Below are 25,578 nucleotides of genomic sequence, written 5' to 3'. Positions count from 1 at the left end.
TTTTTTAAAAAAAAAATCATATTTTGATTGCTGGGCAGGTTGAAATTTGCTACTTGATGGTATTGAAGTATCTTCGATGTCATATATTGGTCCTCAATGTTTGTCAATGTCATCAAAGGACTCATCAAAAGTAAGTACAGTTTTACATAAATGCATGATTTGTTTCATATTTCAGTTGAGTGGTATATATATCGGGTGTAACTAGAATTAGGGAGAATAGGGCTTTCTAAATTGTTCTAAAGGATTAGAGGGCATGGCTAGGGTTTTAAAAGTAGATTCAAGGGTTGTTCGAATATGTAAGATTTATATATCTTGTAATGTTGCTTTCATAGTAGATTATTCATTGTCTCATGCCTTGAGTTTATCTATATATATATATATAATTTTTTCATTTAAAATATAGATTTTTTTTTGTTGATTTATTTATATATATATAATTGTAATTACTTTGCTTGATTTTGCTCTGAGTGCTACTGAAGTCTTAACATGGCTGGTATCTCACGTGTCATTTAAAAGTTTTGATTTTTTTCTCTCTCTCACACCTTAAAAGATTTATGGGGGAACTTTTTTCATGTTATGTATGCCTAAAATTCAACATGTCAATCAAATGCATCACCTCATGAAACCCCATGGCCATGGCCCCAAAAATCGGGCCCATCCAGGTGGGCCACACCAATGTAAATGGTTGGAAGGGGTGCCCTTTGATTTGCATGGGAGGGGCCACCAGTATTGTGTATACGCAATCCAGGCCATTCAGACCCTTCCTCTGGCTTGGACGAAGAATCACACAAAAATAAAATACTATTTTGAAACTCAGGTGGGCCCTCATGAAAATCAAGGGTGGGTATCCCCATCCACTTCGTTCCTTTTGCTGTGGCTCACCTAAGTTTTAGATGGGGCTAATTTTTAGGCCCTAAAACTCTCATGAGGTGACCCATCTGATGGATGCGTTGGATGTTGTACAGGTATCACTTGGAAAAAGTTCTCACAGAAGCTCTCTCTCCATCGGTTCCTTGGTAAATAACTCTCTCTAAACATATATATCTATACATATCCATCTACGCATGTCTGTACGTGTGTCTGCAGCTCCTTGTTCTTCCCCAGAAATGTCAGTGTACTTATAATCCAGAGAAATAAAAAAAGAAGAAAGAAATTAAAATAATGGCAGAGGTTTAGGTACTGAAAGAAATAAATATCCAACCACCACGAATTAAATAAATACACGATATGTCTTTCAGCATACAAACATCACATGAGTCAGTAAATCCACCACCGTAGAGAATTGAAACCACTGAGATTGAGAACTGAAAAAAGGAAACCAAAAGCGAAGGTTGGGTTGTTCTTTCCTATATCCATCTTTCTTTTCATTTCTGCATCTTTCTTTCTCATTTGTAGAACCGAAGGCTTCGAAGATTTGAAATCTTTTTCTCAAATAAAAGGTTTGTATTAGCAAGAAACTGCACGGAACGCCGCCGTTGCACCGATATCGTTGGATTTCGGATATATAAAGAGATTTGCTTGATCAGCAACCCAAGTCGTGAAATCTCTAGCTTGGGGTTATTGCAATCTTTTCAGATATGGTAGCGTTTGGGTGGTGGAGTTTAGCTGTGGCAGCTATGGCCGGAGTTTTCTACTTTCAGGGCTCGTGTTACTCAGAAAAAGGTACCATCTTTTGATATCTTTTGATAGTAACACCCACTCTTATTGATAGAACAGTCATTCTTTATACTTTTTTAGTAATAACCCAATATGAAGTTGTGCTTTTTTATTACAATAAATGGAAAGGGGTGGCTTCAACGATCAGAGATTTCGATGATGCGTTACATTCCAGGGCTATTTTTGTCTTCTGGTTTTCAAAAGTTTTATTAAAAAATATTAAGTATTAACCCTAACTTAAACACAACAGAAAAATGACTTACGTACCCCTGTGATGAGGGGCCATCTTGAACAAAAGCACTAGGGTTAATATTGTAACTTTAAACTGTATTAGAGTCATTTATTATACAAAAGGAGTTCCACGATCCTCGAGCAGCGTGTGAAGGTTGATGCGCAGGCACCGAACAATCCTAGCCTTTGATTCGTGAACACTTGTTTTTGAAATAAGATAATTAGATATTTCTCATTTTTAACCATCCAATAAGTATAGTCAGATAATCATTTAAGCATGATTTTTATGGAAGCGGATTCGCTGGTGTACCACATACCAGCTATATAGCTGCTGTAGGTACGTGTCGTGTACGTGTCGTGTACGTGTTTGTACGAACGGTTCAAAGGAGATCAAAGTTACATGGGCCCACGGTGATGTATTTATTATATCTACACCGTTCATCTATTTTTAGAGATCTGTTTACAGCATTATTCAAAAAATGAATCATATCCAAAAATCATCTGGATCACACCACAAATAGCAGCGGAGATAGTGATTTTCACCTCTAAAAAATTCGCAGGGCCTACCATAACGTTTACTCTCCATCCAATCTGTTCATAAGGTTAAAAAGACTTGAATGAAGAGGAAAAACAAATTTCATATTCATCCAAAACTTCTGTGACCCCAAGAAGGGTTTCAATGGTAGACGGTCAATCCCCCGCTGCTTTTTGCATAGTGGTCTACTTTTATCTTTAGATCTGTCTTATTTTTTCGTCACAAGCCTTAAGAGGAGCTCGCAACATGGATGGACGGTTTGGATATAATTAATACCTCATGATGGGACCCACATAACTTGCTGACGTCAATCCATCAGCTATATAGCTGGTGTGTGGTACACCAGCCAATCCGCTTCCCAATTAACACGTAGAGATTGGGCCCCACCTAAACAATCAACGGTCTCCATCACCGAACCATTGGCCTAATTATACCGGCGCGGCTTCGGTGAATCCCTGGATCCACAAAGGTAGGTGATTCCCTAAACGTGGGACCCACCTTGATGTATGTACCTTATATCCATGCCGTCCATCCGTTTTGAAAACTCATTTTAGGGTATGATGCCAGAAATGAGGTAGATCCAAATCTCAGGTAAACCATAACACAGGAAACAATGATAATGGACCATTAAAAACTTTTCATGGGCCACAAAAGTTCTGGATCAAGCTGATATTTCTGTGGTTTCTTCGTCCAAGAGTTTCTGACATTATCAACAGGTTGGATGGAAAATAAAAATTCCAATAGCCCCCAGGAAGTTTATAATGGTGGGGATCCAATCACAACTGTTCCTGTGGTATGGTTCACCTAAGATTAGGATCTACTTTATTTTTGGGATCATGCACTAAAATGAGCTGTAAAAATAGATGGACAGTTTAGGTGTAAGCTACATTCATCACAGTGGGCCACGCAATTTGGGATGTACCGACCTCGGTGGATCCGGGATCCAACCAAACCGCAACCCACTTATACGGGCGGGGATTGGGTACTACCCCCTCCAGGGCCAAGCTAGAGACGGCTCACCGTGATGTGTATGTCTTATCTACGCTGCCCATTTACTTCGAAATATTATTTTAGGGCATGAACCCAAAAATAAGACTGATCGCAAGCTTAACTGGACCACACCACGTGAAGCAGTGGGGATTTAAAGCCTCACGTTGAAAACTTCTTCTTGGGGCCTGCAGAAGTTTTGGATCAAGCTGATATTTATGTTTTTCCATTATACAGGTCTATGTGACCTTATGAACAGGTTTGATAGGAAATAAACATCATAGTGGGCCTAGGATGTTTTCAATGGTAAGATTTTAATCCCCACTGCTCCATGTGGTGTGGTAGACTTGAGCCTTCAATTTGCCTAATTTTTGGGATCATACTCCAAAACAATCTATCAAAATAGATGGAGGGCGTGGATAAAACATATATATCATAGTGGGCCCCACAGAGGTGCCCCTGACATCACCGTCGGTCTCTATCCCTGTTGGGGGTGGTACCCAATCTACTCGGCGCATTTATACATACTGGTGGTGCAGAGGGCATCGGTCTCTATCCCTGTTGGGGGTGGTACCCAATCCACTCGGCGCATTTATACATACCGGTGGTGCAGAGGGCACCATCAGGGGTGCACATTGAATTGAAGAACCGTGGAACCAGATTGGAACCGACCAAACGGTCCAGTTCTGGTTCTAGAGTGCACCGGTTTCACTTCCAAGTCCAAAAATTAAAGAACCGTTTAGTTCGGTTTGATTTCGGTTTGGGGATATGTAGAACCGAATTGAACCGTGATCCAAACCGTGGATCCGAACCATGAATTCAAACAATGGAACCGAACTTGGAACTGACCATGGAATCAAACTTGGAATCATGAGTTTACAATATATTTTTATATATTTGACTCATGATTTATAGTTTACAATGCACCCTTTGATTATTTTCATAAATGTATTTTTTCATGCCATGTACAATATCTAAACCATTCATAAAATGGATCACAACATGAATGGACATGGGCTAAGTTATAAATAGAACATGCAGTTGGACTCAATTATAAAAAGCCTAGAACCGTGGAACCGATCTAGAACTGAACCGGTTTTTAAGGTCCAGTTCCGGTTCGGTTCTATTGTGCTAACGGTCCGGTTTCAGTTCCGAAAATCTTAGAATCGTAAGGAACGGTTCGGTTCTAGTTTCACTCCAAAATCGGACCGAACTGAACTGCGTGCCCCCTAGGCGCCTTTGGCGTGCTATCAGAACTTGATCAGGACCATGGATTGCTTACTCTACAAGTCAAGTTGGACAGGATCGTGACAATCACGGGTCAGTTTCACGAGTGAACTCGGACGAGTCGTGTCTTGACTAAAACATGATCAGGACAGTTCTGATGCATCAGGACACAATCTGCCGGTGAGGAATAATGCGATTGGCATCCCAAATATCAGCATAGCGTACAAGGGATTTCAATTCTGGCAAGTGGGACCTGACCTAAACGATCAACGGTCTCCATCAAACCACTGGGCGCACTTATACAGATTGGTGAAAATAACACCGCTCACGTTCTCATGCACAGGATTGCATGAGGACAAATTGCTGCTGAGGATGGGAATTAGTTTCTAGGCGGCCCACCTCTTAGTCTTCCACATGTTGTACATGAGATTTCAGTTATGACGAGTGTGGAGTGTCGACCCCACCTAAACGATCAATGGTCACCATAACCAAACCATTGGCCCCATTTATACCGACGGAAGGTCCTAGCCACCTCCATATTAAGGCCCTTTTCAGTTGAATGTGGATCGTTGCTGTATTTCTATTCTTAATCATATACATGTAAGAAAAATTAATCGCTATTATCAGTGATAATTTTGTTTAACGTCTATCTGGGGTAGGACATAGCATACCAATGGCCTGGATCATACAACCATGACCCTCAGTAGTTAGAACTGAAAGCCGGTGTATACGGTCGAAGAGTGTTTTTTTTTTTTTTTTAACACAACACTCACACCCCATGACCTCGTTTCTACCATTCAGTCATGAGCTCTATTTTTTAAATCGCATCCAGTAGGTTTTCTTAATAAAACTTGTTTGAAATGAGGTTATTTATTTATTTTTATTGGCCGTTATTTTAAACAATGCTTTCTAAAAGCAGTCCACCTTCTTATGACTCTTTCCTTTGCAGCTCCTAACTACAGCTTTCTGCAACAAGCAACATCAGCACCGTCCATAGCATACTATGACTACATTATCATAGGAGGCGGCACAGCAGGTTGCCCGCTAGCTGCTACCCTCTCTCAGAACTTTAGTGTCTTGCTCTTAGAAAGAGGTGGCTCTCCTTATGGCAACCCAAACATCACCAACATAGCTTCATTTGCTGATACGCTTTCCGACCTCTCGCCCAAGTCGCCGTCTCAACGGTTCATCTCCGAGGACGGCGTGATCAACGCTCGTGCCCGTGTGTTAGGTGGGGGCAGCTGCTTGAATGCTGGTTTCTACACACGAGCGAGCCCCGACTACGTGCGCGATGCAGGTTGGGATGGGAGGTTGGTTAACCGGTCATACCAATGGGTCGAGAAGATGATCACGTTCCGGCCACCGATGCTGCAGTGGCAATCTGCGGTGAAAGATGGGCTTTTGGAAGTAGGTGTGTTGCCTTATAATGGATTCACGTATGATCATATGTATGGGACCAAGGTTGGTGGGACCATATTCGATAAGGAAGGGCATCGGCACACGGCTGCGGATTTGCTCGAGCGTGCCAACCCAAGCGGTCTTACAGTTCTCCTGCATGCCACTGTGAACAGGATCAGGTTCAGGACCAAAGGCAAGTTGTCTAAATGACTATTAGCCGTTAGTGTAATATCGGTACTTTTAAAAAAATATATTCGTTCCCTGGTCAGGCAAGTCACAATCGCATGATCAAAATGAACGGCCAGAGAATAAAGTCCAACTGTCCAATTATATGTATGGCGCACTTGATGGGTTTAGTACTTAATTTTTGGTACGTGGCATGTTCACATTGTGCTGCATGGTGAAATCCAGATACGAACGGACGGGATCTCGCCCAGTTCTGCCATAATGGCACGTGTGAGGATAGCAGCGTGGTCTTGAATCCATTGTTTTAAAACACAAAACTCGACTCGATTCCAAATTCAGCTGAGTTGAGTCGACTCGGACGAGTTCCCCAAAAGTTCATATCACTTTTTCCTACTTGTTTCAGTAATATTTAATATTTGAAATATAAATAATCGAGTCGTGTTTTATTAAGTTTTTGGTGAGTTTTCATCAATTTGGTCGACCAAATTGTTTCTTTTTTTTTCCTTCTCTTTAAAATCTGGTCGAGTGGATGGATAGAAGGAAGATTCACTTGAAGCGGTGCATGATGAATGGACAGGAATAGCAAGGCCAAGAGCCCATGGTGTGATATTCAGAGACGCTACAGGGACCAAGCACAGAGCCTACCTAAGGAAGGGCTCTAAGAACGAGATCATTGTTTCAGCTGGGGCCATTGGCAGCCCTCAGTTACTGATGCTGAGTGGGATTGGGCCAGAAGAGCACCTTAGGTCTTTTGGCATCAATGTGGTGGTTGATCAACCCATGGTGGGCCAGGGGATGTCCGATAACCCCATGAATGCCATCTTCATCCCCTCTCCACTGCCTGTCGAGGTCTCCCTCATACAAGTCGTCGGCATTACCCAATTCGGCAGCTACATCGAAGCATCCGGTGGCGGCAACTTCGCCCGTTCTGCACCCACTGGCTCTCGAAGGAACTTCGGAATGTTCTCCCCTCAGGTTCTTTCTTCCCAAACTCTCTTGGTAGTATACATTTAAAATTCTGGAGCCGTTGAAAGCAAAGTTGTGTCCTAGACAGGCTACCTGGCTCATACTTTCTGGCACTGGCTATCTAGGTTATATTGTTTTTTCACTAGCTCTTTAGTTTCTTCCTGAGAGGGAAAGAATCCGGATCCTCTGCTTGCCACGATCAGGAAAATCCTGCTTGTTTCAATCTAATTAGACCGCATCATCACACACTGCATCTAATGAAGCAGTGTTAACATCATAAATGATGACATGAATTAATGCAGTAAAGCAGGATTTTTCTGATTGCGGACAGTAAAAATAAATAGTGGTGCATGTGGCACGCATGGAGAGCTTAAGATGAATGGTAGCACCTATAGCTATTTATAATGGTGGTACACGTGGCAAATGGGGGCACTCCAACGTGGATAGTCACACACGACATATTTGAAATGTATATATGTATTGCTTTGTTTTTCTTCGTATATATATGTGTGTGGAACGTGTGCTATCTTTAAAAGTTAATACTTGAAATTAAATAATAAGAAAATAAAAAATAAAAAAATGAGTACAAAACTTAGATTACAAAATAAAATGGATATATATATATATATATATATATATATAGAGAGAGAGAGAGAGAGAGAGAGAGAGAGGCATGCACACTTGTGCACCTAATTTGCACGCATGTCATAGCCAAAAATCCGAATGGTCCATGTGATGCGGCACCTCATGAAACCTATGGGGACTAATTTTCACCTTAATCCAGAACTCTAGTGGGCTAAAATAAAAGGAGATGCAAATCAAGGGATGAAAATGTTTTCTTTTACCATGGCTCACTAAAGTTTTGGATTAGGGTAAAAGTTGGGCCCTAAAGGGTTTTATGGGGTGCTGAATCATGTGAAATGTACGGCCGAGGATATATATATATATATATATTCTACATGTATGTTTACCAATTAGCGAATGCATGGGTGAAAGAAAAACACCTATTCTGATGAATGATAACAGAAGAATGGTTGGGAGAGGAATAGAAAGAGTAAAAAGAGGGGAGAATTCTGTTCACACCCCAAGTATAGGGCTGTGATGTAGTAATAGACTCGGTGAGACCGAGGTCGAATCCCAAGGGACTGAAACCTATACGTAGTCTGAAACTAAGTAGAACTAGAACTAGATTAAGATGAAATCTAAATTGTATATAATTGAAAGAATAATGATGAAATATTTATCTAAAACTTAGATAATTCAGAGGAAAGAAACTAGAGTGCCAAGGATCCACTTGTAGAAATTTGGAAGCTACCTTGCATAATTCAAAGACGCAACTGGAAACAGAGTCCTATTTTATCCAGTTGGTAAGAAGATATTTGTCAGATTTCTAAACTTCTCATGGATCTAATCATCAACAGATGAGATTGGTGAAGATTTGGAAGTGATTTCGTCACCTAACCATGCCCAGGAGACGATGACAAGCAACAACAATTTACCAATCTCACAGCCAATCATAAGAGAATTGTGAAGGTTATGAAGGATTCTGTCACCCTATCATGCCTATGAGACAATGGTGAACAATAGGTCTTACTAATTTCACAATCTCAATAATAGAGAGAACATACTTAAAACTATCACAGATCCATTGTAATTTAAGTCACAACGAACCATTAAAAATTAAAAGCATACCTTTATAGTCAAACTAGAATCCAAAAGAGTTTAATAAACATGAATCAAAACAAAGCAACCATCCTAATCATGCTACAAGCTTCACCTCTTAGCCCTAGCCAAGAGGTTTAGCCAGCCATGGATATGATCAAGCTATAATCTCTTAAACAAAAATAAAAAGATAAGAAAAAAAAACTCTTCCACATGCACCAGATGCCTCCACGGCTGCTCCACGTTCCCAAAGATTGGATGATTCTTTCTCCCTTCTCTCTTCTCTCTTTATAACTTCTGAAGACGGTGGAGAGGTCGGTGGAGACAATTTTCGCAAGGAGATACGCAGCACCAGAGGCAATCGACTTGCGTATCGCAGCAAAAAGAGCCTCATTCGGCTGAAGATTTCATCCACCTCAGAGTTCGTCTCTACGTGTAATAAATTGGGTCTAAGACAGTTTCGTCCGGGATTCCTAATGGACGGTGAGGATTGGCCGTCCGATCAACGATGGTGGGCCACCACATCCTGAAAAGTCTGGATTTCGCGGCGTGCGCAATCCTGCTGCGTAACCGTTTTACACTGTTGAAGTCGGTGGACCCCTGATCAGCGTCATATGGAAAATTCAATCCGTCCACTGGATTCCCCTCGCAAAACTGGTCGGACATGGATGATTTTGGGTTTGTTTTGGTGTGGCCCACGTAGTTTTTATTCAGTCATCCATCCCGCGTTTGAACAGTAGAAAACCCATCTTTGTTGCTCTCTTCTAATTCCCTCTTCTAGGTCTGCATCAGTTGGACATTTGGAATCTAATGAACAGTCCAGATTGGACTGATGAACCCACAGGGATTCGTTTGCAACTCCCTGTTCCGGCTTTCGCAACGGAAGAAACGAGAAGGAAAAATCCTTCCGTTTTTTGGATTCTTGCGGTCAAACAGAGTTTTACCGACTCTCTTAATTTGGTACAATACTAGTGCACTTTTTTGCGTGCACGTTCGCGATCCACTATGGGGTCCACGGTGATGTTTAAGAGGAATCTGCATCGTCCATCCTTTTTTTCTCCCCATTTAAGAGGTTGAGACCAAAAGTGAAGCACATCCGGCTATTAGGCAGGCCCCAAATCAAGGATATGAGGGCTGATTTGTCCGTTGGGCTACTTCCAAAGGGATCCAATGGATGAAATTTGACTTGCACGGTTAATTTATGATCTTCATGCCATGTATGAAGTTTCAAACCAAACAGATGGTGGAAACCTTATGATCTTGCACTCTGGATGATTTTCGAGCCCATTTAACGTGAGTGGCTCGATTTTCCCGGATCTATGGCATGTAAATCCATTGATCTTGGTCCCCTGAGGTTCGTCCCTTACCTTGGTGAATTCTGAGCGTTAAATTCATGCTTTTAGTACCCTGTTTCAGTCCAAGCTCGTAAATATACCTTGCAGCATAAACACAGTTAAATTGGGCCGTTAAACAGTACCATGTTCGTAAATCTAGACAATAATTGGGGTCTAATATGCAATATTTGACCCTTAACACAACCCCCAACCAGCATCTTACTAGTCCCAAGCAAAATATGTGAAAAATACGTTGAGAATTATAGAAGAATTTCTCAAGTGATTTTTGAAAAACTATTCAGATCCCAGAATTATAAGGTTTATGAATGTCAGGCATTACTTTCTCCGGGACTCAAGCGCACGGTAAACCTCATAATCAAGTTCAATGTATTAACTCATCAATTAGGAAAAATTCTAAACATTGAGTTCCATGGGTGTATAATGTAAACCCGGCTTACCATCATTAAGAGATCCAATCGTCAATTTTCATGATAATATTGACGATCAAAAGAGCATTTAGGACAACCTAAACCAGAACTTGCCTTATAGTTCTTCTTTTCATTCTTCCAGCTTTTGATTTTTTCATCAAGGGGGAGGGGAATCAAATCCGTACCTGTAGGGAGCAAACCTATGGTGAAGATCGTACACCCAACCCTTTTCTGATGACAACTGTTTTTAGCTGGGTATTCTTTCTTTTTTTGAACTTCTTTTTTCTTTTTCTATATTCTTCTTATTGAACATGATGGAAAAATTCCCTAAGTTGGTTTCTTCCATGCTTAATGATCACAAAGTTACAATTCAATATTGAATTGAAATCTTAATGTATAAGCGAGATGTGTCCTGTGAAATCATGACTCAATCAATGTTTAAAATTGATGTAAAGCGGGTTGCAGACAGTTTCATGGCCAAGATGGATCAGAAAAGGCCCGGTTGACGATAGAAATGATCCGGACCGTCGGACCTTAGATCGGGCGTATCTCGCAATCCGGAATGAGTTACCTGACATAAAATATATGATTTTAGGGTAGAACGAGCTACTTTAGCCAACCAACCCCGCTATGCCGGGTTACGCAGCCCAGAATTGCGAAAAACTCACCCCTGGATCGACGGTCGTTTCCCTACTTTAATTTCATTTTTACTATAAATAGTAAGTTTTAGTTTGATTATAACTCTTCATCCGTCGGGCTTTAGGAGTTGCGTCCAACGTGAAAAGAGCTTAGAATAATTAGGGGAACGGTTTAGTTAAGCCAAATAGGACACTTACTATTTTTAGCTAAAAACCTTGCGCACTAGTAGACATCACAACCGTTTATAAATAGTAAGTTTGCTATTTATAGTAAGTCACGGATTCTAGGAGTTTTAGTTGTAGTTTGATTCTGATTTCTTTCTCATTGCTTGGTACCCCTATTTAAAGGGTTGTGAACTCATTTTTAGTGATCAATTAATCAATTTCAAATTTATTAGAATTTATTTCTATTTTCTACTTTCTTTCCTCGTGGATTCGAGAAATCTCTGTGAGGAGTCCAGAGAAGCTCTGTGGATTCGGAGTAGTTATGCTCATCACGTTCATCCTTGCGTCAATTGGTATCAAAGCGAGGATTCTCCTTAAGCCGATGGCAAACAACGAAGGTATGAATCAAAATCCTGTGGATGGTGATCCATGAATTCGTTATCTTTCGGAAAGAATGGAAGCTTTCCACCGGGAGAGTCAGTTAACCATGAAAGGGCTGCAGGCAACTCTCGACTGTCTTGCGGATGCGCTACTTCCGCCCCGAGCCCTAAGCGGTGCTCCATCACCTTTAGTTGCTCCACCACCCATGGTGACTCCACCACCTATGGTTGCTGTACGACACAACCTTGATTTTCATAGGGTAGTGACAAACTGTAGGGCTACACCAGATGATTCAAGTTCTAGTGACGAAGATCTTAATGAGGGTTTTGCCTGACGACCAATCCATGGAGGTGATCATCCAGATCGTGCTGAAATAGAATATCGAGGTAAGGGTGAACTTCCTAGTTTTAACGGTTTATTATGTATAGAACATTTTCTCGATTGGCTAGCCGAAGTGGAGAGATATTTTGATTATATGGACGTGCCAGATCATAAAAGGGTAAAATTGGTAGCGTTTAAATTAAAATCTGGTGCTTCTGCATGGTGGGAACAATTACAACTCTCACGATCCTGCCAGACAAAGCGCCCATCTCATCATGGCCACGGATGAGACGTCTTTTTCGATCACGATTTCTCCCCAGTGATTATGAGTAGATATTATTCCAGCAATATCAAAATTGCTGACAAAGAAATCAAACCATCACAGATTACACTGAAGAATTTCAACGATTGGCTACATGAAACGATCTGTCAGAATCTGAGTCACAGAAAGTGGCACGATTTATAGGAGGTTGCGACCGACAATTCAGGACCAAGTTCAGATGTACTCAGTTGGGACTATAGATGAAGCAATTCAATTGGCGGGTAGGGTAGAAACACAACTTGCAAGAGCTCCTACTCGTGCATATCCTTCAACTCGACCCCTCATGACGAGTCCCATGTAGGATCCAGTACTGGCACGAGGAAAAGACCCAGTACCTCAACTTCCTACAACTGCAAACCATGACACGGGGAGCGGCTCATCTAGACCTCAACGTGCAGCACCCACAACAACGAGCCTGAGTAGGATTTTAAATCCTTATGTTCGGCTAAGGTCGAACAATTATTATTGTTGTGGCCAACCAGACCACTTATCAAACACTTGTCCTCAACGTCCCACAGCACACTTAACTATAAACGAAGGAGGCACTTAAGATGAGGTCGCAGAAGAAGACCATGACTTTGATGAACATGAACAAACCACTGAAGAAATAGCAGGTGGCGATGAAGTGACGGGCGAGGATCGTGGCGACTTTTTAGTTGTGAGGCGATTACTGTATGCCCCATGAAAGAAATTACATCTATAGCAACATAATATATTTCGTACTCGGTGCACTGTCAACAGAAAGGTCTGTGATGTGATCATAAACAGTGGTAGTAGCGAGAACATCATCTCAAGAGTGATGGTGGATAAGTTGTAGCTACCAACGACGAAGCATCCTTCCTCGTACTCAATTGGCTAGATAAAAAAAGGTTAATAAGACCAAGGTAACTAAACAATGTACTATCTCGTTTTCAATTGACAAAAATTATAAGGATCAAATACTTTGTGACGTGGTCGACATGGAAGCTTATCATATGCTACTCGGTCGACCCTGGCAGTCGGACTGTGATGCGACCCATCGGGGACGAGATAATGTCTACATATTCATCAAGGATAGTCGAAAAATAATCCTTGCCCCTATGGCACCAGAGAACTACCCTAAAGCTTCTAAAGTGGAGGGGAGTTCCCTCTTGACCATTCGAGATTTTATGGAAGAATCTAAGGAAACCAGCGAGGTATACGTCATAGTGGTGAAGGGCGAGGAAGAGAAACCCTCAAATATTCCTTTAAGTTTAAAACTATTGCTAAACGAATTTAAAGAAATCTGGCCTGAGGATCTACCTGATGGATTGTCCCCCATGAGGGACATCCAACATCACATAGACCTCGTCGCTAGAGCTATCCTGCCCAACCGCCCTCATTATCGGATGAGTCCAAAGGAGTGTGAGATACTTCAGGGGCAAGTGGAGAAATTGATCCGTAAGGGTCTCTTGAGAAAGCATGAGCCCATGTGTCGTATTAGCATTATTAACGCTAAAAAAAGATGGAAGTCGGTGCGTGTATGTCGACAACCTGGTAATTAACAAAATTACCATCAAGTATCGGTTCCCAATACCACGGTTGGACGACATGCTCGATATGCTACAAGGGGTCAAGGTGTTCTCTAAACTAGATCTAAAGAGCGGGTACTATCAGATTCATATCCGACCCGGTAATGAGTGGAAAACGGCATTCAAGACCATGGAAGGGTTGTATAAGTGGCTAGTCATGCCCTTCGGCCTATTGAACGTACCAAGTACTTTTACGTGTCTAATGAATCAAGTTCTAAAACCGTTCACTGGTCGATTTGTACTAGTATATTTTGATGACATATTGATATATAGCCAGGATGAGGCGAAACACAGGACAAATTTCAGGCAGGTGCTGCAGGTCCTACAAATTAATAAGTTGTACCTCAACTTGAAGAAGTGTAGTTTTTTAACTGACAGCCTGTTGTTTATAGGATTTGTTGTAACGTCCACAGGCATTCATATGGATGATGAAAATGTGCGAGCTATTAGGGAATAGCCGATCCGGACAAACATTCATGAGGTGAGGAGTTTTCACGGGTTGACGACTTTCTATCATCGATTTGTACGAGATTTTAGCACCATAGTTGCGCCTATAACAAATTGCATGAAAAAAGGACTATTCGAGTGAACCGATAAAGTTAACAAGAGCTTTCATGAGATCAAGCATCGTTTGTCTACAACACCAGTCTCGGTACTTCTTAATTTCGACAAATTGTTTGAGGTTGAGTATGACGCTTCATACGTCGAAATTGGGGGAGTATTATCACAGGAAGGCAGGCCGGTAGCCTTCTACAGCGAGAAGCTTAGCGAAGCCCGAAAGAAGTGGTCGACTTATGAGCATGAGTTATACGCAGTTGTTCAAGTACTGCGACATTGGCGGCATTATCTGATTCAAAGAGAGTTTGTTCTATACACTGACCATCAAGCATTAAAGTTTATTAATAGTTAGATTAACGTGAATCGTGTGCATGCTAGATGGGTTGCGTTTTTACAGGAATTCACGTTCGTTTTGAAGCACAAGTCGGGGTAGCAAAACAAGGTGGCTGATGCACTTAACCGTCGTGCATCACTACTTGTTATGATGAGCAACAAGGTGGTCGGCTTCAACTGTCTTAATGAGCTATATGCCGATGATGAAGACTTCAAAGATTCTCGGGTGAAGTACCAAGAAAGTCACCCTAGTGACCTTCATATGCAGGACGATTTTTTCTTCAAAGGGAATTGATTCTGCATCCCCCAAAGTTCTTTGAGGGAGCAGATTATTTAGGAGCTACATGGAGGTGGCCTCGGTGGACACCTTGGGCGAGACAAGACTCGAGCTCTTGTGGAAGAGTGGTATTACTGGCCGCGATTAGTACGTGATGTGGGAAAAGTCGTACAACATTGTCATGTTTGTCAGACCTCCAAGGGGCAATCTCAGAATACGGGTCTCTACACCCCGTTACCTGTACCCAACGGTCCTTGGGAGGATTTATCAATAAACTTCGTACTTGGTCTCCCACGAGCACAACGCAGTATGGATTCAGTGTTCGTTGTGGTAGATCGTTTCTCCAAGATGACACACTTTATCCCATGCAAGAAGACCCTCGATGCAACACACGTAGCAAATCTATTCTTCAGGGAGGTCGTTCGGCTATACGAGGTCCCCAAGACCATTACTTCTGATCGTGACATGAAGTTCATTAGCTACTTTTGGAGGATTTTGTGAACTCGATTTGATACACGACTTCAATTCAATGGTGCTTACCACCCACAGACTGATGGGCAGACCGAAGTTGTGAATCCACATTAGGAAACCTCCTTCGCTGTATTTCAGGAGAAAAACCGAAGCAGTGGGATTTGGCCTTGTTTCAAGCAGAGTTTGCATTCAACAACATGGTGAACCGCTCGACAGGAAAATCACCGTTCCAGATTATCTATGGACGAGTGCCTCGCCACACGCTTGACTTGGTCCCTCTGCCCAAGTACCTAGGCACGAGCATTGCAGCAGAACATATGACAAACAAGATCATGGGCATCCATGCGGAAGTGCAGACCAAGCTATATGCCTCGAACGAGAAGTATAAGGAACAAGTGGACAAGCACCGGCGACAAAAAATGTTCGAGGTGGGCGACCGCGTTATAGTTCATCTGCGCAAAGAGAGATTTCCGACCAAGACATACAACAAGTTGAAAAATAAAAAGATTAGACCCGTCCCAATCATTCGAAAGATCAATGACAACGCTTATGTTGTTGATCTTCCAGATGACATGGCGATCTCACGGACTTTCAACGTCGCGGACCTAACCGAGTATTATGAACTAGCACAGGATAAGAACTTGAGGACGAGTTCTTTTGAAGTGGAGGGGACTGATGTAGAGCGGGTCGCGGACAGTTTCATGGCCAAGATGGATCAGAAAAGGCTCGGTTGATGATAGAAGTAATCCGGACCGTCGGACCTTAGATCGGGCGTATCTCGCAATCCAGAATGAGTTACCTGACGTAAAATATATGATTTTGGGGTAGAACGAGCTACTTTAGCCAACCAACCCCGCTATGCCGGGTTATGCAACCCAGAATTGGGAAAAACCCCTGGATCGACGGTCGTTTCCCTACTTTAATTTCGTTTTTACTATAAATAGTAAGTTTTAGTTTGATTATAACTCTTCATCCGTCGGGCTTTAGGAGTTGTGTCCAATGTGAAAAGAGCTTAGAATAATTAGGGGAGCGGTTTGGTGAAGCCAAATAAGATGCTTACTATTTTTGGCTGAAAACCTTGCGCATTAGTAGACATCACGACCGTCTATAAATAGGAAGTTTACTATTTATAGTAAGTCGTGGATTTTAGGAGCTTTAGTTGTAGTTTGATTCTGATTTCTTTCCCATTGCTTGGTACCCCTATTTAAAGGGTTGTGAACTCGTTTTTAGTGATCAATTAATCAATTTCGAATTTATTAGAATTTATTTCTATTTTCTACTTTCTTTCCTTGTGGATTCGAGAAGTCTTTGTGAGGAGTCCAGAGAAGCTCCGTGGATTCGGAGTAGTTATCCTCATCACGTTCATCCCAGTGTCAAAAACTTCTAATCATGGATTAACAATTCGAACTTAATTGTGAAATGAATCCAAGAGTCATAAATTACTAACATCACGTATCTTCTAATTCTAAATCAAAGATGACTGTCAAAATCACATTGAATTTACAAGAAATTCCAGAAAATTTTTGAAAAATTTTCACAAATTTCTGCTCAAGACCAACTAAACACTGATTAGGTAACCTAATCTCCTATCCCCAACCTAAAATCTACATTGTCCTCAATGTAAAAGATATATGAGCATGCAATGCACATAGGACAACTAAAGTAAATGAAATATGATGGGAAGATAGTACTTGAATGAAAAAATTGAGAGAGATTTTTCAAGAGATCACAGTGTGACAGCAGGTCAGCATGAGAGTGAAAACACGAAAGCAAACTAACATAATGGCATAAAACTGTCTAACCTAGATAACATAAAGCAAACTACCATAGTCCTATGAAAGCAGGGAAAAACTATTTAATTATGCTGCAAGGTTCCTCTTCCGGCCTGTATCTTAATAAGTTTCTCAGTAAGTTCTTTAACAGGATCATCCAAAAAGCTCTTTTTGCAATAGGCTTAGATGCCCTGGAGCATGACTTTCCAGAGAAACTTATGTACCTCATTAAAAAAATTTCGTTGAATCGCTTAAGGTATCCAAAGTATATATGATTCATCTGTGACAGAAGAAGTTTCAATGTTAGTATTCCATCGTGAATCAGAGACTACAAGTAGATAAAGTTCAAAAAACTTCTCAGGAAGTGATGTACTCTCAACATATTCTGAAAATCCAGACTTCGGTTCCATTGTCAGCTCCTCCTCCTTTAATGGTAGACATTTGGGATCTGGAGAAGAAAAGGCTTCAGAGTAAGGGTTCTCTCGGTCCGTAATAACTACCGAGATGTTGTCTTACAAGGAATTCACTATATCTCTTATCATAGGATCATTTGATTCTGCAAAGTATGCTAAGTAATCATCTAAAGCATTAGGGAATTTGGTTGAGAGTGACTTATTCTCCATATTGATGCTTATGATGATCTTCTCAAGGATTCCATCGTCTCTGAAAGTGGATGGACACATGTTCTCTTGTTTTTTCCCTGCACAAACAAATTAAGGGTCAATAGACGGAGTATTGATGTGAGGACTTTGTTCATTAATACTACTCAGAAGAGGTATTGAATCATTAAAACTTAACAGTTTAGATAGTGGCCTTAACTGGGTGGTTTCAATTTTCAGAGTCATATCGAGCAACTTATCCATCTCTCGAATAATATGATTATTCGATTTAAGGGAGTGGTCCAAACATGTCTCACAAGAGATAGAAGGGTTGATTGTAAGGAGCTTATCCACTTTTAAATCAGACATGTCAGGTGAGTGGAATAGCTCATTATAACCGCTCACTTCGTGTACTTCTTGATCATTGACTTATACCAAACTTGAGGTTAATTCCAAGGGAACTGAGGCTGCACATTCATGATCGTCATCCCAATACTCATCATATTCTAATTCAGTGCAGTGCACACTTCAGATGAGATCGCTTTCCTCACATTCTATTCCGAGATTGGGTTGAGGTTCACATAAACTAATCTCTTCCTTATCATTGAACTCAAGTGTGTCATGTGAGTGAAGTGTGTTATCATCATTGTACTTTAAAGACACCCATGTCTCTTGACCGTTCCTTTGGATAGTCATTGAAATCGACTTATCGAGAAATTAAACCGTATGCTAATTAATGGAATCCAACTCATCATTCCAAATTTCAAAGTTTTCCACAATCGCATCATGTGGACTCCCCTGTTGAATATCTTTTATAAGTTCTTGTAGTCTTTGGAGTATATTTTGCAAGCTGAGGTCTAGAGTTTGGAAGAAATTTTGAATTGAATTCTCTTGAATTATTTCTGGTTGGATCTCAAAGGTAGAGGATTTAAGAGAATAATCATTATAACATGTTGTTGGTTCATCTTCCCAATCTCGATGTTTCCACTGGTTATAGTCATATGAATCATACGTGAGAGAATATGATAGTTGATAATAATCCTCATTCCCATAATTATGATCGCGTACGGACTTATTAACCGATGGAGCATAACGTTCTAGTCGGTTCTCGATGGAGAAAAATCTTGAAGTACAAGTTGAATTCCATAACCCTCAGGCATTCCCTAATATCTCTTATCCATCTCAACATATACACATACCCACGCTTCCATGGTAGAACCCTAACTCTGATTTTAATCCTAGAATAAAAGAAAAATCCTACAGCAATATGGAAGGTAAGCAGACGAGAAGTTAGAAGGATATTACCAAATTAGAAGTTCCTATGTTAAGATCCTGTAAAACAAAACAAACTAAGTTAGTATCTAGGAGATAAGACCTAATCTAAAGAATAGAGAAAGTAAAGAAATTAGGACGAAGTTACTAATTTAGAAGATCTATCAACAACCCTACAAAACAGGAAAGTTAGTTCTAAAAATCAAATAGAAAGAAAAATCCAAAACTAAAGTTAGTAAAATCCTAATATTAAACTAATTCTAAAACCAATTAATTTCAAAGAATCGTAGCCGTCAGTCCCCGGCAACGGCGTCAAAAACTTGTTCACACCCCGAGTATAGGGCTGTGATGTAGTAATAGACTCGGTGAGACCGAGGTTGAATCCCTAGGGACTGAAACATGCTGCGTAACTGTTTTAGGCTGTTGATGTCGGCGGGCACCTGATTAGCATCATATGGAAAATCCAATCCGTCCACTAGATTCCCCTCGCAAAACCAGTCGGACATGGATGATTTTGGGTTTGTTTCAGTATGGCCCATGGAGTTTTTATTCAGCCGTCCGTCCTGCGTTTGAACAGTAAAAAACCGATCTATGTTGCTCTCTTTTAATTCCCTCTTCTAGGTTTGCATCAGTCAGACCTTTGGAGTCTACTGAACGGTCTAGATCGGACTGATGAACCCACAGGGATTCGTCCGCAACTCCTTGTTCTGGCTTTCGCAGTGGAAGAAACGGGAAGGAAAAATCCTTCCGTTTTTTGGATTCTTGCGGTCAAACAGAGTTTGACCAACTCTCTTGATTTGGTACAATGTTAGTGCACTTTTGTGCATGCACGCTCGTGATCCACTGTGGGGTCCACGGTGATGTTTATGAGGAATCTGCGCCGTCCATCCGTTTTGTCTCCCCATTTAAGGGGTTGAGACCAATAGTGAAGCACATCCAGCTATTAGGCGGGCCCTAAATCAGGGATATGGGGGATGATCTGTCCGTTGGGCCACTTCTAAAGGGATCCCATGGCTGAAATTTGACATGTACGGTTAATTTATGATCCCTGGGCCATATATAAAGTTTCGAATTGAAAAAATGGTGGAAACCCTATGATCTTGCATTCTGAACAATTTTCGGGCCCATTTAACATGAGTGGCCTGATTTTCCCAGATCTTGGCATGTAAATCCGTCGATCTTGGTCCCCTGGGATCCGTCCCTTGCCTTGGTGAATTCTGAACATTAAATCAATGCTTTTAGTACCATGTTTCAGTCCAAGCTTGTAAATATACCTTGCAGTATAAACACAGTTAAATTGGGTCATTAACCAGTACAATGTTCATAAATCCAAACAATAACTGGGGTCTGGTATGCAATATTTGACCGTCAACAAATTTTGTCAAATTTTGTCCCTAGAATAGTACATGAACCCCTTCTTAATTATAGACCTAAAAGAGCCTTTTTGGTACCCGTTAAGGTGTCTGTTCACCGTATTTGTAATTCTACCACTGCACCATTTTCACCTGACCCAGCCAGTCAGTGCGCCAATCTCATTGGAAAGATTATTTCTCACTTTTGAAAACGAAACCTAAAATATTAATTTTACTATCATTATTTTTAAAACATTTTCACAACATTTTATTTTGAAAAATCATTGATGGTGAGCTCAGTAGGTCTGTCATGATACTTAGACTAATTTTTCACAACCATACAAATTTTTAGTTAATTATGCCTCCTTAACTAGTGGACCGATCGACCTTACCATAGTAATAGAGAATCTACCTAGTGGTATCCTTCTAATGGATGGCTTGGATATTGCAGCCATCAGCCACGTTGGCATATGTGGTGGCAGGTGTATTAGCTGACTTTCAAGAGGCGTAGCAAAGCTCTTACACACACGTATGTATAAGATTGTAAGAACTGTCGTAGGGCCGGGTCTCAACAGGGTTGAGGCCTGATTTTGAAATGGTCACTCCGGGTCTGTCGTTCTAGACTGGGCTTATTCAGAAATCTTATTTTGCTTAGCCCAATTCCCGTCCTTCGACTGCCTAAACCATTATGAGGTAGAGATGGGTACACAAAGGATGATAGCATGTCAAATAATCCAGACCTTCCAGTCAAAGGCCCACCTGATCCTACCTTTCCAGCCCATCACAAAATTTTGGACAGTTACCATGGGTCTGCATACAGTCCATTGATTGGCCATAATCATCCAATCGCTTGTTTTTTTAGGTATATGATTCTATATAAATTCTACCCAAAACATGACCCACTTATTGGACGGTTTGGATGAAAGAACACATACGCTTTTGTAGCAAAAACGTCGAAGATGAAAAAGTAACAAATTTCAGTCCATTTTCAGACTGGCCAGCTCTCCACGGTGCCACCCAAACAAAGAACACCGGAAGCCATTGCCAAAGCAGTGGAAGCCATGAACAGCCTCGACGAAGAATCCTTTCGAGGTGGATTCATCATCGAGAAGGTCATGGGCCCACTTTCTACTGGCCATCTTGAGCTTCGGAACCGGGACGCCAACGACAACCCATCGGTCACTTTCAACTACTTCAAGGAACCAGCTGATCTACAAAGGTGCATTGCAGGCATTAAAACGATAGAACGTGTGATTGAGTCCAAGGCATTCTCCAAATTCAGATACCCATACATCTCAATGGGAGCTCTCATCAACATGACCCTAACATACCCCGTCAACCTTCGGCCCAAGCACAGCAACGTCACTACATCAGTGGAGCAATTCTGCAAGGATTCTGTGATGACGATATGGCATTATCATGGAGGGTGCCAAGTCGGGAGAGTTGTTGATCATGATTATAGAGTACTCGGTGTGGACGCGATTCGAGTGATTGATGGCTCCACCTTTAATTACTCCCCTGGGACTAATCCTCAAGCTACTGTTATGATGCTTGGAAGGTGACATTATATTCTCCTCAACATCATCATCATCATCATCCCCGCCACCACCATCATCACACCTTCATCATTGTTGTTGTGGTCATCATCATCATCATCGCAGTTGCATTATCATGATCTTCATGATCTTATATCATCTTCTGAAGCAGGATCCACTACAAAGCTTTGTATGGTACAAAAGTCTGTCCAAGTGTGTTTAAGTGCATTGTAGGTTCATTTAAATGTGCTTGAGTGTGTCTAGAGACACTTAAATCACACTTACATGTACTTAGCTACACTTAAACATGACTTAGACACACATTCCAGGCGTCCTAACAAGTGGGTTCTATGATTTGGTGGGCTCCACCATGGATCAGAGATACCCGAAAGAGGAATTGAACCCAGGGCAATTGGAGGTTCCTATAGGTGGAAGCAATGCGGGGCCCACCATTATGTCCGTATAACATCCACTTTGTCCATTAGTTTCATCATCTCACATTTAGGACATGAGCCAGAAAATGAAGCAGGTCCAATACTCAAATGGGCCACACTATAGAAAACAGTGGGGATTGAAAAAGGCCCACTATGATGTTTATATGACATCTAAAAACTGTCCATAAGATTATTCCCACTGGGGTGAATGAAGGCAAAAGTATTAGACTGATCCAAAACTTCAGTGGCCCAAGGAAGGTTTCAGTGTTGAGCATTCGCTCCCCGTCATACCATTTTTTCTAGCACTTCATTTGAGCTTTGGATCTGCTATATTTTTAAGTTCATTTTTTAATACAAATTGGCGAAATTGATGGACAAAGTGAATGTTCACACCGACATTACAATGAACCTTACGTAACTTTCTATGCCCCTAAAAGAATTTTAGATGCGAATGTCATCGCATCCAATCTTCCTCACTTTTCTAGATTCTCCTTTCTTTCTCTGCCTGATGTATGTAGGCCACTGATGAAAGGGGGCAGGAATTCTATGGGCATCCCCATCCAAAGTGGGGTCATCATGTGAACATTCTGGATCGCCAACATGGCTCCACTTGAACAAAGTAGGCAGATGAAGACGCTATTCAAGTGGCATGCATCAGGGTCTATTTCATTGACTCCGGCTGTCAATCATGTTGTTTTGACTTGGTGATTGGTTCCCTGTGATGTAGGTATATGGGAATTAAGATTAGGAACGAGAGGCTTGGAACGGATGGACTGGATTAGAGGTTTGGAAGATCTATTTGAAGAGTTTTCTGAGTGTGGTGTGTTTTTTGTGAATTACATTTATGATGGTTTTGTGAAGCTTATTGACATAAATAACGATGGGACTAATCCTATCATTAATGATAAATGATGTGATTATCGGTGCTTGAAATGCTTTAATAATTGAAATATAGCATCAATCTCATTCTCTTTTGGTGAACAAGTTCTGTATTTGCTGGAATACAATGAATTGCAATATGTCCGGATTCTAGCTGTTGGATACAACGAAGTGCAATAAGTCATAATTCTAGCTGTTGGATTTGTTTATTCAATGAACAAAATCGTTTATTTGATGGGGCTCACCTTGGATGGGATGCTTGGATCCAGTCTAAATTTAAATATTTCAACCCTTTGATTATACAAAGATTATTTTATATTCAAAGCCAAAACAAAATTATCACAGGGTTGAAATAACACAAGTGAGAGCTTTTACTTATTAATTTCCCACCATGCAAAATGAGATTCATTGAATAAACGTTTTGGATGGTTGAATCATTGGAATATGACCTACATTCGAAAGCTAAATTCCCAACATATCTTTTCACAATATATCATGCGCATTAACTTCTTATTGAGAAACAAATTAAAATATTGCTTCGGAGAATTTTCCAATTTATGTACACAAGTTGAGTCAAAGAAGGGTGTCGTAGTGATATAGAGCGGATCGTGGATACTTTCATGTCCAAGATGGAATAGAGAAGGTCTGGTCGGATGCGGAAGTCATCAAGACCGTCGGAACATTAAAACATGCATATCTCGCAAACCAGAATGAGTTCCTCAATGTACCATGTATGATTTTGGGGTAGGACGAGCTACTTTAGCCAACCAAGCGTAGCCAGGTTGCCTATGCCAAATTTGCGAGATTCCATTGGATCGACGGTCGAATTTCATGCTTATTTCCGTTTTTACTAATTTTAGTATGTCTTAATTTAATTATAACTCTTCATCCGTTGGGCTTTAAGAGTTGTGTCCAACATGAAAAGTGTTTAGAAAAATCAAGAGAATAATGTGGTTAAGCCACACAGGATACTTGCTATAAATAAAAATATTCTATTTATAATAAGTTATAAATTTTATAGAGTTTTAGTTATAGTTTAATTTCTGTACTTCTTTCAAATCTTGCTATTTCTATTTAAAAAGTGTTCTATTAATCAATTAATAAGTTTCTTTCATATATTTTAAAATTATTTCTGTTTCTTTTCCTCGTGGATTCGAAAAGTCTCTGTGAGGAATCTAAAGAAGCTTATTAGATTTGGAGTAGTTATCCTTGAGGAAGATGGTGATCAACCTCATCACGTTCATCCCTACGGCACGTAGCACATTGTTTTGTCCATGTAGATAAACACACACATCAAAGATCCCCATCATTCATTAAGTATGGCCCACATGAAAGATGGCATATACCAAAATCAAGATAGCACACTCATCAAATGAACCACATATGTACATCAAATTTAGATGGTTGCACATTTCCGTGAGGGCCCACCTATCTCATTCAATTTTGACTTGTCTGATTAACGGACCAATATTATTTTTTGTTCATGGCCTGTTTATAGCATCCACCACCTGACAATGGCTTAGATCTTTAATATGTGCGTTGCCTAACCACTATTTGGTACTTGTTTCATTCCCTCACACGTGGGACAATTTAGGGCACTCGGATTTTACATGTGTGGTATTCGTTTAATTGAATTAAATTGACTAATTCTGTATAACCCATCATATATAAGCCACAACCCCGATATCGGATTGGTTGAACAATTCTAATCTCGGCTTTGTGAATATTCATTCGTTGAAATAAGCTCATTGTTTTTAATATACGTTTGTCAAACATTTATTTTTACATAAGCAATTCTGAGTAAATAAGTTTAGAGAAAATTAGTTATTATTAGTAAGTTTCCACTTTCTGAAGCATCTCCAAAGAAATCTCTCCCTCTCACACACAAGTGGGACCCACTACATACATGATCTGACCAAAACATTCAATCCAGCCCGCAACAAGGTGGGCCGAAAATTGACTGGATGGAGGTGCCCGAGTGAGATGGAGCTAGCAAATTAATTAATCACCTTGTGCATAGACCATGGACTATAAGGGGCCCGTGGAGTGGGGCCCACGTGGTGCCCATGACATGCTACATGATTCTAAATCAGGTCAATCCAACCATTA

The 25,578-nt window shown here is 40.8% G+C and overlaps 1 protein-coding gene across 1 annotated transcript; it reads left to right on the top strand.

Annotated features, from left to right (window-relative positions):
• The first annotated feature begins 1,137 nt into the window (after nt 1-1,137).
• Nucleotides 1,138-23,702, top strand: LOC131232858 (protein HOTHEAD). The gene is made up of 6 exons (XM_058229355.1): nt 1,138-1,330; nt 1,455-1,662; nt 5,586-6,227; nt 6,798-7,195; nt 21,614-22,179; nt 23,318-23,702. Exons 2-6 carry the CDS (start codon nt 1,578-1,580, stop codon nt 23,370-23,372), a joined length of 1,746 nt encoding a protein of 581 aa, XP_058085338.1. The 5' UTR covers nt 1,138-1,330; nt 1,455-1,577; the 3' UTR covers nt 23,373-23,702.
• The last annotated feature ends 1,876 nt before the right edge of the window (nt 23,703-25,578 follow it).

Source organism: Magnolia sinica, chromosome 18 (assembly GCF_029962835.1).
Source record: "Magnolia sinica isolate HGM2019 chromosome 18, MsV1, whole genome shotgun sequence".
NCBI classification, from domain to species: Eukaryota; Viridiplantae; Streptophyta; class Magnoliopsida; order Magnoliales; family Magnoliaceae; genus Magnolia; species Magnolia sinica.
Note: the sequence above shows the minus strand (reverse complement) of the source record. Positions and strands in the feature narration are given on the sequence as shown.

What these genes read in the sequence shown, in the direction of transcription:
- LOC131232858 (XM_058229355.1), top strand. Translation starts at nt 1,578, where the DNA reads ATGGTAGCGTTTGGGTGGTGGAGTTTAGCTGTGGCAGCTATGGCCGGA. An exon ending in TCGGAATGTTCTCCCCTCAG is followed by an intron (nt 7,196 to 21,613) that starts GTTCTTTCTTCC and finishes GTCCATTTTCAG; the next exon opens with ACTGGCCAGCTCTCCACGGT. An exon ending in ACTGTTATGATGCTTGGAAG is followed by an intron (nt 22,180 to 23,317) that starts GTGACATTATAT and finishes CCTGTGATGTAG; the next exon opens with GTATATGGGAATTAAGATTA.